At 42.4% G+C, this 14,721-nt stretch overlaps 1 protein-coding gene across 1 annotated transcript in view; it reads left to right on the top strand.

Annotated features, from left to right (window-relative positions):
• Positions 1-10,053, top strand: part of DPYD (dihydropyrimidine dehydrogenase) — a 372,912-nt gene extending 362,859 nt beyond the window's left edge. The window contains exons 23-24 of the mRNA XM_009333861.1: positions 5,748-5,888; positions 8,632-10,053. Coding sequence (XP_009332136.1) covers positions 5,748-5,888; positions 8,632-8,802 — 312 coding nt within the window. The 3' untranslated portion in view covers positions 8,803-10,053. The remainder of the gene's footprint in view (positions 1-5,747; positions 5,889-8,631) is intronic.
• The last annotated feature ends 4,668 nt before the right edge of the window (positions 10,054-14,721 follow it).

The following is a 14,721-nucleotide window of genomic DNA, read 5'->3' on the forward strand; positions in this document are numbered from 1 at the left end:
GTAGCCAACCTGCAATCCCACTTCATGGCTACTTAATTTCAGAACTCTGTTGTGTCAGAGGCCTGTGTCAGAGGCCTATTGAAACATAAAATTTACCAGTTTATTTTCTTTTATTTATTGCCTCACAGCCTTCATAGAGAATTGTGATAGATTCATGAGGCATAATTTTCATTACAGAAGCCATATTGAATTATGTAGTAAAGGTTCATTTGAGTTATTTTGTAAGCCTCTCTTTAGCTAGTACTGCAACTGTTTTACTTGCTTCGCTGAAACAAGGCGTAGAGGTCCCTAAATCCCAGAGCACATTTAATAACCTTTTTAACTACCGGCAAAGCATCTGTAATCTTCCAATGTAAAGTTAGTTTTAATGAGATTACATATTTTTGTTAGGCACTTTACTGTAAATTGACCTTAGTTGTGTACCCTCAGATTCTGGTGACTTTTTCTTCTTTAATGCGTAATTTTTTTTCCTAACATTTCTTCTTTTCATCTCTCTCTCTGACAGTACCTCACCTTTATTACCGAAAAAGAACAGGGGGAAGGCAAGTATCTCCCTAATGGAGATAAACACTGGAACAGAGAGTCATTTACTTTCTTTGCAATGTTTCATCCCCTTTCCGTGCTCTCTCTGTATCCTAGTGAGGGCACTTCTCCACAGCCCCTTGGTCTTTCACAACCTATTGAATCCTGAGAACTGCCCAAACACCCCATAAATAATAATGAACAGATAGAGTACTTGGGATCAAGCGCACAACTTTCCTATATAAACGCCAGATGCTTTGTTAGGAGTTTTTTATATTACTTGGTGGTGAATCAACTTCAGCGTTTGTATCATGGTCAGTGATCCCTCGGAGATGTGGAGACTGAGGTTGAGGCCTGTCCTCAGGACAGACTGCTATTCACAACAGGCAGATCTCTACTTCTGGTAATCTAAAGATTACCCTGCTTTCCTTACCTGCTGTTGCTGTCAGCTTCAAGTGCACAAAGTTCCTAGTCAGTGAACCTTTCTCCTGAACACGGTGTGACACGCAAAGTGTTTTATGGTGACTCAACAAGCGCAATAAGAGGACAAGCACGTGTGTTCCCTTTGAACTTGCTATAAGAGATGCAGTACCTGCACTGTGCATGGCTTTCTAACCGTCTAATGAGAGGCCTGTGATGTTCATCACCTCTGGAGCACAGTGTGGTCTTTTCCAGCGTGGTCTGCACGAAGATGGACACAGCAGGTCTACAAGGAGCCATACCTGCACCATGACTTGTATTTACAAATACAGGTTTACTGATATGATGGCTAATGAAAAGCTAATCACCATAAAATGTTTGATATGTTAACATTAAAAATGCAGCTATAGTAATAAAAATAGCATTGTAAAAATAATATCCTACTGAACAGATCTGCTCCTTGTGTATACTCAAAACCACATCTGCCTCGCTTAGTGACAAAATGAATTTTTTTTCTGTACTCATTAGTAACATAAAACTAATGGATTCCGCTCTGATTCTCTCCATAGCAACTGAATTCCCTGCCAGTTCCAGTTGCAGGACTAAATTCCTCTCCCAGTTCGTTCAGTACAGTTTTGTTGAGAAGAGGGGGAAAGCACAGCAGTAATCAAAAGGAAGCACTCTAGGTCCCTGAGATTGCAAAGGTGTAACTTAGGACCAAATTTAACTTCCAGCTTATTTTTTTCTTTCTTTTATTGCTGCTGGTAATGCATAAGTGAGAGAGAACACAGCTTGACTTTCAGAACCTGGCTTCTGTTTGCAGGTCTGGCAGTTGGCAAAAAAAACATTACACTGTAAACAGTGCAAATTTGATCCGGAGGCCATTGAGATATACCAAGTGTGGAATCCCATAGTGCCATTTTAAACAGTTGCTTTTTGGAGTGAAACTGCACTTTAAACAGTGAAAGCTGATTATTTCTTGCTGCACTGTTTATTTTGTTCCAGACGTTTATGATTTGATGGAAACAAGAAGCTCTGAGATAGCTTGAGACGCTGTAAAAGAGTGCACCTGCAAAACATCTTTTAAGTACCATTGCTTTTTTAGTCCATAAAGTCTTGAAACTTTGCAAATGAATAAAGACACAGTTTTTGCTTGAGAGAAAGAAGTGATTAAAAGACAACACCCAGGAGTGTAAATGAGCAGTACATCATTGAGACAGTCTTTTGAAATCACTTTCAGGCCTCTAAAATGCCGTCATCCTCCCTATTTGGGATTCTAAGTCCCCAGAAGTGTATTTTGTGAGCTGTGACAAGTGAGACTTGGTTACAAATTCAGAAACAATGCCATATGCATTGTTTTTGTTACTCCCTTTGCGAGTTTGTAGCTGGAAAAATCTATTTTGACCATGTTCTTCTAAGCAACCATTTTCTGAGCTATCATCTAATGCTATCCTAAACCTTGGACTGTCTCCCTCCTGTCCCCCAGCTGCTTCTCTGGAAGGCCATTAACCACCTCACTCCTTTCCCATTTAAAAAGCCTCTTCTAATTTCCAGCTTTAAATTTATTCATGGCTGGCTTATAATCATGTGTTCTTGTGCCAACATTGTCATTTAACTTAAATAGCTCTTTTCCCTCCCTGATGTATAGAGAGAGAGACATCATATTCCTGCTCTGCCTTCATCCTCCTAGGCTAAACATCTTGTTAGGCTCTTTTTGTCTTCTCTCGTAAGCAAGGCCCTCCATCCCATGATTATTTGAGTAGTCCATCTCTGCAGCCTGCTTGAGCTTTGTGGGCTTTGTTATCATCCAAACGATATTTAAAGAATACAAATGTGAATCCAGAACCTCCCTGAGAAAATTGTTAATTACCTATGCTGTTTGAACGGCTGCTTTTGTCAGATTAAAAAGCCCTTCGCCATCACGAATCTCCCCACGTTGGTACTTTTACAACATGAGCAGGCAGTGGAAAGCTAATTCACTGTATGTCGTACAGGTTTTACATCACCTCTTCAAGTTCTTCAGTACACAGACCAGTACTTGCAGACGACACGTGCATTTGTGACATACAGTGGAATGTTTGGGGGCTATATACACAAAAGAGAGGCTTACAGGATACTTAGTATTGCTGGGGGCAGTAGATCACACACAGACACGTGTAGTTTGAAACCTCTAGCAGGCACGATACATGAGACTTGAAACAAGCTGGAGCTCCCTAACCCGAACCCGAACCCGAACCCTAACCCTAACCCCAGCAGAACTGCAGAAACCTGAGAACTGTAGCAACCTGAAAACTGCTGAGCAATTCCCAGTAAATCCATGAACTTTTCTAAGACATGGAAATGAAAATACAGGGGCGTGAGCAGTTCCTGAGAGATCACATTTGATTGAGTTAGTTACTGTAGCTCATCAGTGGAGGCACAGTAAAGGGCTGTGTGTTCAAGTCTAGTCCTTTGCAATACCAAAGTAAAAAGTATTAGCTGAAACGCTTTCATAGTAATTGACCTTTTACAGTGGTTTAAGCAAACAGACTTTACTTCAAATTTGCAGTGAATTTGGACCATGCACATAATCAGCTTGCACACCTCTATTGATGAGTGCTAACTCACTAAGCTGTGATAACTTGCTCACTTACAGTCATCTGTCCACAGTCATCACGCTGCCTTTAGCAATGTGCCATAGCTGTTTTATGCTGGAAGAGCATTAATGTTCTCTACATGTTGCTGAGAAGAACTGGAAGGCTTTTAGCGTTGAATGAATGCAACCAAGGTATTTCACATGTCAGCAACCTAGGGGGTTGGCAGAGAGAAGACATTTGAGTGTTTTTGGAACGAGAGAATGGTACAATTCCCCTGACCTTCTTCCTGGGCTTAGGATGTGGTTGAATTTCCTACCTCAACAGTCATTAAGAGCAACTTCATAGATCCTACCACTGCATCCAGCGAACAAAGAAATTTGTCTCATTGCATAAAGATACTACTGCAATTTAAGTGCTGAAGGCCAGGTAGGCCTCCAAGTTAAAACTTCACTGAGATGAACGGGTGTCATTCATTCAGGAAGTAGAGCTGCTGTTGCAAGTTCTCAGCAGACTCAGGAAGACAAGGTTGGACCCATTTTTGCATTTAATTAATGTAGCAGAGCTTTCCTTTAGAGCTAACATTGATAAAGCCATATTACCCTATTGCTCTGATGTGGCATAGGAATAATTAGGGATGCTTAGTTCATTTGAAAGTAAGGCTGCCCAAAATAAGATATGCAATGAAAATTTAAGTTACTGTAATCCGGTTCTTCTGCAATGACAATTGAAAACAATATGTAGAGCATTGTATGCGATTATAAATTATGCAGGTTAAATATAGCATACTACTACACACTTAAAATGGTTGCTAATAATTTCAGAAATTTTTTTTTGACTGATAGGAATAAGGTAAGTATTGCTTCTTCAAAAAATATTGAGAAACAGAATACCAAAAGAAATCCTTATCATGTTTCTTGGCGATGCAAGACCAAAGATAAACACTTTGAAGCTTATAATTCCGGGCAGACATGTCTGTGTCTCGTATTTGGCTTGATCTTGAGCATTTTTCAATTGACTTGGATCAAATTCCATAATCAAAATCATAATGACTTCTTGGTTTATTACAGTAGAATGACTTTGAAGCCAGTTCTGCTCTCCTATCACTCAGTCAGATTTCTCTAATACTTAACAGTTATACCCCTTTTTAAAGCAAAAGTAAAATGTACTGTTGCATCACATAACCTTCATTTACTGAGCCCAGCTTTATATTCTCAATGTAGAATCTTGCACATAAAAATCGAGCTTGTTTTGCAACATGGGAACCGTTGTGGAAGCATGCTTAGTAAACTCGCAAAATATCCAGGCAACCGATACAGTGCCACAGAATGAATCTTTTAAAATGCAGTCATGTTCATCATCTCTGCTATACTTCCACAAGTTAAACTAATTTAACTGAGGGATAGCTGTAGTCCAAAGGACCTGGGACTTGTTCCCATCTCTACCATTGACTCCACGAAGCTGAACTGCCACTGAACTGTGCGGTTTCCCTTGATGTACAGTGGAAATGGTTTGCATCAGGTAGGTGCCCAACAACTTCTTTTAGAGGGCGTGTCTTCCCCTTGTGGTATGTACCCCTATGCTGTCCTGCCATGCCCCTTTACTTTTGCAAGTAAAGATGTGCAAGGTTGATGCCACAGATTCCTCCCTGTGAAGTTAACAGAACTGAATCAAGACTTGCAGGATTAGACCCACAGCTTACTTCTGTACAATATTTGCAATAAACTGATGATCATGTCATTCGCGCATCTCACTGAAGAGAGAAAAGCAGTTATTGTTCTCTCTGTCAGTTTATTTGATTGTGCCCCTTTCTTTTCTCGCTGTGAGTTCTTAAATCTGTGCTAATGAGAAATGACCAAGGATGATCTGATTGTTTGTAGCATGTCGCTCCCATTTTGTGCTCCACTTTGTTCCTTGAAGTTTCACACAATAATGGCAAAAGAACAGCACATTCAAAATCAAGTACTAAATGTGTAACCTATTTGTAGAACGTGTTTGTATCCAAATATATACTTCTAGTGCTGCCTACATTCAGAATGTGCCTACATTCTTTGTATTTTACAGGAGGTACGAAGGTCAGCGACTTGGAAATTTATAAGAAAAACCCTAAACATCATCACAATGCATGGCCAAATCTTCCATATTAAAGTACTAGAGAGTGCTCCTGCGCAGCTATAGAAACTGCTTAGGTATCTTCTAAATGAGTCCATAACTTTTTTTTTTTCCCCCTAGGATGTAATTGGAAAAGCACTGCAGTATATTGGAACATATGGTGAGCTCTGCAACACAGAGCAAGTTGTGGCTCTGATTGACGAGGAAATGTGTATCAACTGTGGCAAATGTTACATGACCTGTAATGATTCTGGCTACCAGGTAAGAGCACAGCTGTAATTAGCCGAAAGGCACGATGAGTTATCTTTCTGCTGCTGGGAAGAAAGAATCCACCTTCTGTTAATGAGCAGGTGGTAAAAACAGATGTCTAAAATACCGGATTCGAACCCCAGCGTGCTCCCAGGCTGTGCCGCGCAAGCCCTGCCTGAGCTGTTGGCGCGGCGGTGAGAACACCGCCCAGCATGGCTTCTTCTGGAGGGCTGTGCAGAGCGTACCACACCTCGCTGGCTCGCTCTAGGTCACTCTCCCAGTCTCTCCCTAACTGCAAGTGGGATTCTTTTTAACGAAGGAGACCCAAGTCGGATGGCAGCAACTGTGGTTCTTTGATGGTTTTCAAGTACACGAGGGAGGGAGAAAGGGAAGAATGCATCCCTTCCCGCCAAGGCGGTGCGGGGAGACAAGAGCCGTTCTTATTGCCAAATGCTTTTTAAGAAACCTAGTCCTTGTTCCATCAGCGTAACTGGACTTGAACTAAGTCAGGTTTCAGGCAGGTGGGTTTTTGTTTTGATCTTGATTGAGGTACAAATCCTTTCTCCAGGATCGCTGCCAGGGTTTAGAGCAGCAGGTTGAAGTTTGCAGAAATCACTGTGACCAGAAAATAGCACAATTTTGAGCTGGGGCTCCTGTTTGCAGCAAAGTATTTCTCTGATTTCTGCCCAGTACAGTAATAGAAGTTGTAGGAAATGTATCAGCATTTCTACGTGCCGTTCCTTGCCACGTCCGCTGGAGCTGATGGACTGGTCTGCAGTAAAAAGGGCAGTACAGGAGAACTCATGTTCTTTTAGAAAACCAAAATACGGTCTAGCATAACCTCCATGGAATCCAATATGCAGTAAGCAATAATTTCTACGTTAATTCTTCCATTCATCCCAGTCTGAGAATAGTTTGTCAGAAACAAATACTTTAACTGAGCACCAAGTCTCCTCTGAACACTATGACCTTTTGTTTGTCCTTAATTCAGTCTAACCATTAGTAGGTCTGATGCATTTACCTACATACAAAGAAAGAAGTCTTCCCATTTAAAATCAACTCCTGCAATTAAAACAAGTGTGTCAGAGCAAAGGTAGGCAAGTCTTTGCCACTGATATGAGAAAATGAATGCTGCATTTATACCAGATTGGATTGCTACAGTAGCCTTTTAATTGTCTGAATTTCTTCTTGACACGGCAATTTTCACCTCTTCTCCTTCCATCAGATTTCCCAGTGAAGGGGAGGATATAGCCCTTGGAGAGCAAAAGACTGTGTTTATATTTAGTAAAACTTTCTTTTCTATAACTGGAAAAAAAAAAAAAAGCACCAAAAGAACTGAAGTTTAAAACTCCAGGAGGTTTTCTAAGCAGAAAAAAAAAGTGTTTTCCTTAATTAATTAGGGAAATTGAAAAGAAATTGCAAAGAATTGCAAAGAAATTCTCAATTGCAAAGAAATCAACACACACACACCCCTTCAAAATAGCATCTGCTTTATGCTTCTCTTTGTTTCAAAAATATCCATGCTGTTCTACAGAGCTATCACCTTGTGTTGACTCCAGCAGAAAAGCCTTCGGTAATTTAAAGTTAGCACTGTAGTCCTGCCTTCCTCTCCCTCTTTGAAGTCCCTTTCGAGATGTGCATTGTTGTCAGGGAGCGAGGAAGGAGTCCGTCTTAAATACTCACAAACCAAAGCCCTCTTTGTGCTCAAGCTAAACTAAAACTTGGAGAGTCAGGGCGGTTAGTACCTACTTCATGCCCTCGCTGGTTGCTACAGCAACGTCTGTGCTTTCCTGGTAGCGAAACCCCAAATGCCGCAAATCTGCCTTTGGAGCCAACCTGCAGCACCACCTCGTACCTCCCGTCTCCTCCCGGTCTCCCCCAGTTGCTGACGGTCGTTAGGGAGATTTGCCGCTTGTTTGCGGAGAAGCAAGAGTGCAGCTTTCAGGCCTGATTCTTCCTTCCTACAACTCTTCAAAGTAGATATTCAGTGGGTTTTCCTCTTTTTTATTTTTTACTTTTCTAGGCTTGCTTCTTAGAAATTGAAGCTTTTGCGGTTGTGTGATGCTTTTGTTTTTGCTTTTAATTGCCATTTCCATTATACCAGGAGCTTATTTCATTCAGACTGCAACCGTTATTTCACATTCAAATACACTTATCGCCCTAATTGGTAATGAGGATTCACTGCATGGAAACGTGAGGACTAAAGCAAGCTCTGCCTGCCCAAAACCCAGATATCCCTTTCGAAGGTTTGCAAAGGAAAATAATCATAGGAGGCACAGCATGCTGTGTTTGTCTCTGCTATTTATTAAATTAGATTGTTTCTGCTGTGCTGAAAATAAAAGTCAAAAGAACGCACTGTGGCCAGCGTTGTGCTGAAGCTGTACAGGCATGGTCTGGTGTCTCCTCCGAACCAATAACCCTGGCAAATTGCTGTCTGTCGAAATATTTCCTTCACGTGAAGGAGAACTATCCCTCTGGGAGTTTAAACGTCACGGGCCAAACTCCTCCTTTTGTAACCAGCCCTTGTGACCCGCGAGCTTTCGCCGAGGTATAATTTGGCCCGTATTTCTAATCTCCAAGTGTCGGGAGGGGGGGTTGTTTTGTTCCCTGCCAGTTGAACAGTTGCTATAGCTGCAGTGCAGAATCACACCAAGATGTCTCCAAGTGCTGTAGCGCAGGAAATGCAGGCACTAAAATGGGAGCAATTTTGACCTTTTCCACGAGTGACATCAATAATGTTTATTCCTGTTCGCAGGCTATCCAGTTTGATCCCAAAACCCACCTGCCCACGGTTACTGACAGCTGTACAGGCTGCACCCTGTGTCTCAGCGTCTGCCCTGTTATCGACTGCATCCGCATGGTTTCCAGGACAACACCCTACGAACCAAAGCGCGGGCTGCCCTTAGCCGTGAACCCCGCGTGTTGAGGTGATCAGTCCGACAGCTAACGTGAACTTTACACTTGTTTGATGCAATTGATTTGCTTTCTAATTAGTCCTTGAAAATCTTCTCTTATAAAAAAATGTAATATTGATAGCCGTTACAATGAACACTGTGTTTTCCAATTATTATTTGTACAACAATTAAGTTTTGAAATTACCGAAAGGCAGCAATTAGTCAGTCGTGGCTGTCAGTTGTCCGCTATTTTGAAGCGTAACTTTCTCTTTACACTTCATGCCGCAATTTCAAAATTCCTCTACAGACTCTTTAATCTCTACGTATTTTCTGGCTGTAAATATAATTAAGAAAGCATTTTTAATGAACTACAAATCAATGTACAAGCTAACTGTTTTCAAGGAGGCATTTTGTAATTAAACATTACATTTAGTTTTAAAAGAGTTTCTTAGAAGATGTAATTAACTACACGGCATTCAAACAAAGTGATGTGGCTTCTATTTTTCTATGGGAAGAAATGAAAGGGAGTTTAAAATAGGATTTAAGAACTGGATTAATCACTTTCAACTACTACAGCATATGGTAGCGTATTGTTATAATCCTTTCTAATTCTTTCTCACACTAGTCACTTTATAGAATAAATTTGCTGTGCGCTGACACATGCTGGACTCTTCAGATTTGTGTGTTGCAGGTAGCGTGACCGTTACTTCCCCCCCCCGTGAACACTCATAACATCTCTCTAAAAACGGTTAAACCGGCTTATTATGAAGTCCAGGTTGCATTTCAGGATTCTGAGATGTGACAACATTTTTTTGCTCCAAGCTCATCCTCTAAATAACTTTTTAATTGTGCCAATTAATGTTCCAGAATGTACACGTTACAGGTCAGAGATCTGATTACGTGCAAATGGAATACACGCCCTGCAGACTGCGTTTGCCAAACACAGACACATAGGGCAGGCTGGCAAGGTGATTTCCCCCAGTGCCAATTCTTCATACTTATTGGTTATGTACGGTTATAATAGTTTCACAACCAAAAAGAAATATAGATTTGTCTGTCTTGCTAAACAATATCTCAGTTTCAATCCATTTTTCATTCGCAGTAGGAACGTTCTAATATGAACGTATTGCTGTCTGCTTTACTCCGCTTCAGAATATAAAGCCCTTAGTTTCATAATAATAATAAATGATCTATCAATTCAATTTCTTATACCCTATATTGTGATCAGCAAAAGCTCTGATTAAAAATATTCCCTGACTTTTGTTTCCTGATTTGTGAATTGTGCACCGAATGATAAATAAATGTTGAAGCCAACTTGCGTTTGTTTGTGGTGGGTTTCTTTTTTCATTTACAAACAGATTTTTCTTGTAGAGGCTTGTCAGGTGGTGTTTCATGATCTCTAAGATTCACTCCAGGCATCATTAATGAGTTAATTCATGTGTACATTATTCCATTAATTGCCTACAGTGCAGAATGTAGCATGCTCTTTGCCCCTCTCTGGCACCTCTTTGTCTGCCGTTGACTTGTCTTCCTTTTGCATCCCTTCCCCACAGGCACACACTTGCGTGCACACATATGTACTCCCTGTGTCACTCTAACGTTTTGAAGTGTCATTTCAGTCCGTATCCTCGCTCCACCAACACTGTCTTGCTGACACGTTGGGCTTGCTTGATGAGATCCCTTGGCAGGCTCAAGCCCAGTGTCTCCACTAATAGCTTTCTCTTCATACGTTAATTTTTCTCTTCATGGTTGTGGATTTTTCACACTCAGATGAAAACAGGAACAGCTAGTTGTACTGCTTAGAAAATATTTGCCTGAAACTTCTTTAAAGCTCTTGCTCTTCTGGTAGTTTCTCATCTTACGTGAGCTGTAGAGGGCTCACAGGAAGAACAAGCTGTTTTGTGAATGTTAGGGGCAAAGTTTGGAGAGTCTCTGCGTGTACCGCCTGTACCTGTTCTGAGGAGCTGGCTGACAGGCAGCATGCCCTTGAGCGGGGCAGGAAAAAAACCATCAAAATCAGATCGTCTCCAGGAAACACTTTATGTTCTCAGTTAGCAGACGCAAGGAAAAACAGCTATCTTCTCCCAGGCTGTTACCATGTACTTCTTATTTTGTACCCTACCTACCATGAACCCTGAGGGTGAGAGGCGGCGTGTCACCTGCGACTCAGCTGGCCGGCTTCTCCAGGTCTTTTGTTGCTGCATGGTCAGACCAGACTACCTTACTATCCTGAAGGCATCACATCTGGTAGCGTGGCTCCTTTTAAATACAGGATAATGCCAGGAGACCTAATTTAAGTAGCTAAGCACACGTACATCTTAAATGCAGCAGCAAAATTAGAGCTTTTCCTAGGATATTCAGTAGTCACAGGACATCCGGTATTCCCAAGTAGCTATAAAGTAATCTTTGGAGGAGTAAAGGCATTCTTTGCACATCAAGATTATAATCAAGACTACAATTTGTTTACCGAAGAAGGAATAACGGGTGATATTACGCGGGTCTCCTCCTCGCTACCCGCTCTCTCCCCAACTCTTGCTCTGTCAAGTCCGTTAACAGTGTCAGGAAATGCGTCCCCGAATGAATGTGAATACTTTCTAACTCTGACAGTCAGCGATAAATCTGTGTGTTGCAGGAACTCAGAGAAACGGCCACAGTTAGGTCTCCTGCAGGATTGTCTTTAAGTCATCAGCGTAAGGCGAGGTGTAAACAGGCAGGGGAGAGAGCCACAAAGGACACGTCCCTGGGTTTTAGAGGTTGTTCACATCCGTCTCGGGGACTCCATCCCATCCAGCGCATTCAAGAGCCAAGGAAACAAACCAGAAAAATCTGGTCTATTCTGCAAATGCTGTAGCCAGTTATTAAAAAAGGGATATGAATTTTCGAAGAGTAAAAGGTTCCAAATTAAGCTCATATATTTCAGTGATTTAGCTGCACATTTAAGGAATTATGTATTATTAAAGACATGCTGGGCGAGATCCTGCAACCCTAGCCCTCGCAGTTTTTAGACATGTTGTCCTATTGATTACTATTATAAAATACTGTAAACTATATTTGACAAATTAAATTATGATAGAAATGCCATAGCTCATCCTCCAGTAGCACATTCTTATTCACATCATATTCCTGACCAGAAAAAGCTCCCCATGTTCAGTGTATGCTCTGCAGTCCAAGAAATACTTGAAAAAGCTGCCAAATCTGCTTGTGTGAATCCCAGTGCACCCATACATGTTCATTGGAAAAAGAGATGTTTTGCCTTGCTAACAGCCTATACAGGCAGTTTGGTTTTTGGCCTCTAGGATGAACAGACAAAATATTTCCAAGGCGCTGGATTGGCAACGTTAATAGCCACATTTAAAAAATTACACAGGATTTTTGAAATACATAATTTCCTGATTTTAAATGAAATATTAATTTGATCTCTTAGCAAAATTAAAACTAGCCTTTGTGCATGAGTCTGGTGGGTAGCCCGTATCTCCAGTGTTGAAGCCGAGGTACGTGTATACTGCTCCTTGCTCTGATGCTTTACCGATCGCTAGAGGAAGCCTGCTTTGCAGACACCCGTTTGCTCCGTTCGTAAAATTTGGCAGGAGCAAAATGCAAGTTACCTGTCTAGAATCCCTGCCCCTCTTTGTTGGGTCTTGGAGGACACAGGGCTTTCCACTGTGTGGCCTCTGGGAGAGGTGACGCGGCAGCCGCAGAACGGCTCGCTGTCATTTCTGCAGCCTCCCTGCCTTCCAGCACGTATTACTGTCACCTTTGGCTCCTCCAGCTTTCTTAAGCTTTTTATCTCAAGGTGGCAAAAGTGATTGCTACATTCAAGGCAAACTAGCCAAACCCCAACTGAGTGCCATCAACCCCATGCCTCATAAAAGCACTTTGTTTAACACAATCCAAGACTGTAGCCTTAGAAATACAATGTTAAGCATAGATGTTTCCTATCAATAAGAAGATCCTGCCAACGTATTCTGTATGTATGTTTCATTATTCATCTACTGTAACATGGGGATGGGCATGTTGTTAAAATTTTATATTTTTCAACATGCTTTCTAGTAGAAAATATTTTTTTGGATAAAATATTCATTTTATTGGCAAAGGTTTCACTTCACCAGGCTGCTCCACTTCTCTGATGAACTGTGGAAGATGGGTTTTCATTGGCAACATCTGGCAACCTGGCAGACGCTCTCGGCAGCTGGATTGGTAACTTCAGAGTTGCTGCTGGGTCTTTCATAAAATTAGTCTGCTTATGGGCCATCTGGGTCGCTTCGTCTTTGCTGTTGCCATTTCCTTTCTTTTCTGAGGAAATGTAAGCTCCCCAGTTATTTCTCCAGGAGATCAGTTTTTTAATAACTCTTCCTCAGGTTGGTCTGCTGGGTCTTGTGCAAACGTCCACGCTGGCCTTGCCCAGGAGCGGAGACCCCGCTTTTATCCCTCCTTCTTTCTTGGCGGTCTGAATCTGCCCATCATGACTTTTTGTGATGTGGGAGCAAAGCTTCTCATTGCTACCAAGCAGTGAAGCTGGAGGTCAGCTCGGCAAGCGGACGTGTATCGCCTCTGCAGAAATAAACCCCTGAACAATCTCAAATCTTAACAGTAAACACACAAGCATGTGCGTGCGCGCGCACACACGTGCTCCTCTTCTAGTTTAAGCAAACTAAAGTTACCACAAGGAAATGCAATTGTTCATTTTCTGTAAAAGACCTGCACGTCGTTAAGCTTTACCTTGCTATGCCTAGCCGGATGCCTTCAGACAACGGGGGCTGGGCAATATATGTGAATTAACTTGGACTGCGCACCGGAACAGAAGGAAGTCCTTCCCGCTGCGGCTCAGCAGCTGAAAACTGTAGCTGTGCAGTTGATCTGTGCTTTGCCAAATGCTAACACACCTCTGAGCCCACTGGGGCTTCTTGTGGCGCTGTAGCGGTACCAACCCTCTCGCGTACACTCAGCATTGCAGTGCAACGAGTACGGGGAAGGCTGCCCGTGGTCTGCACTGAGCTGCCTTTGCACCTCACGTGGTGGGGGCTTCCTCTGCAGCGACGGCTACGGCATTGCCTTCTAGCCTCCAGATGTGGAGGTTAGACAGCAGTCGTCCGTCTGCATCGCGTGGGCCTTTCCACATATTTGGCAACCAGGAGCCTTAAGACAAGGGCAACAAATAGCTTCAAGCTTGTTGCTCACCCGTTTTTGAGGTACTACGTAACCTTCAGGAAAATCTTAATAAATGGTTTTCGTACAAGTTGACTAAAACAGTGGCAACCATTGATCTGCCTTGTCTTTTTTAAGACCAAACGTCTTACTTCTTCAACATTGCGATACAGTTAAAGTTGCTCCTGGGTATTACTGCCTTCAGTGGCGAGAGCTCTTTTGTTGCATTTCAGCCAAGAAAGAGTCAGTCGGTATCAAACACCTCCAGTGGGCAACTCACACTGGTAATTGCTGACGAGAGTCACACACCACCAACTAGAGCTAACCATCATCATCCTAAAGGACATTTTTCTCACCTGTTTAAGTCTAGCGACTACTTCCCCTCACAGCTTTTACTTCTGCTTATTGGAGACAGGTTTAGGCCTCGTCACCGGACCCTTCGTATTCAATGTTTGAGAAATAAGGTTTCTCGGGAATTGAACTCCCGTTATCATGCAAATCAGACGGCGTGCAGATAAAAGTCACCCACTTTCTTTGTGCAGGTGCACGACGCCGAATTTTCTAAGTCTGAGTTCAGTGAGGGAAGTCAGTGCCTCCTGTTTCTCCTAGGAGCGTGCTACATCCTCTTTTATTTATTTTAGGCAAAGCGAGTGGAGTTTGACAAACCTCACAAAAGGGAGCCAAAGTGAAGGGACGCGATCCTGCGCTGTGGCGTAGGGCCCCAGCTTGATGAAAACACTGGGGTTGGGCAGCGCCATTGACCCTCCCCGGAAGCTCCTTTCCCAGGGACAGACGGTTGTGCAGGA

This window comes from Pygoscelis adeliae, unplaced genomic scaffold (genome assembly GCF_000699105.1).
Source record: "Pygoscelis adeliae isolate BGI_AS28 unplaced genomic scaffold, ASM69910v1 Scaffold10, whole genome shotgun sequence".
NCBI classification, from domain to species: Eukaryota; Metazoa; Chordata; class Aves; order Sphenisciformes; family Spheniscidae; genus Pygoscelis; species Pygoscelis adeliae.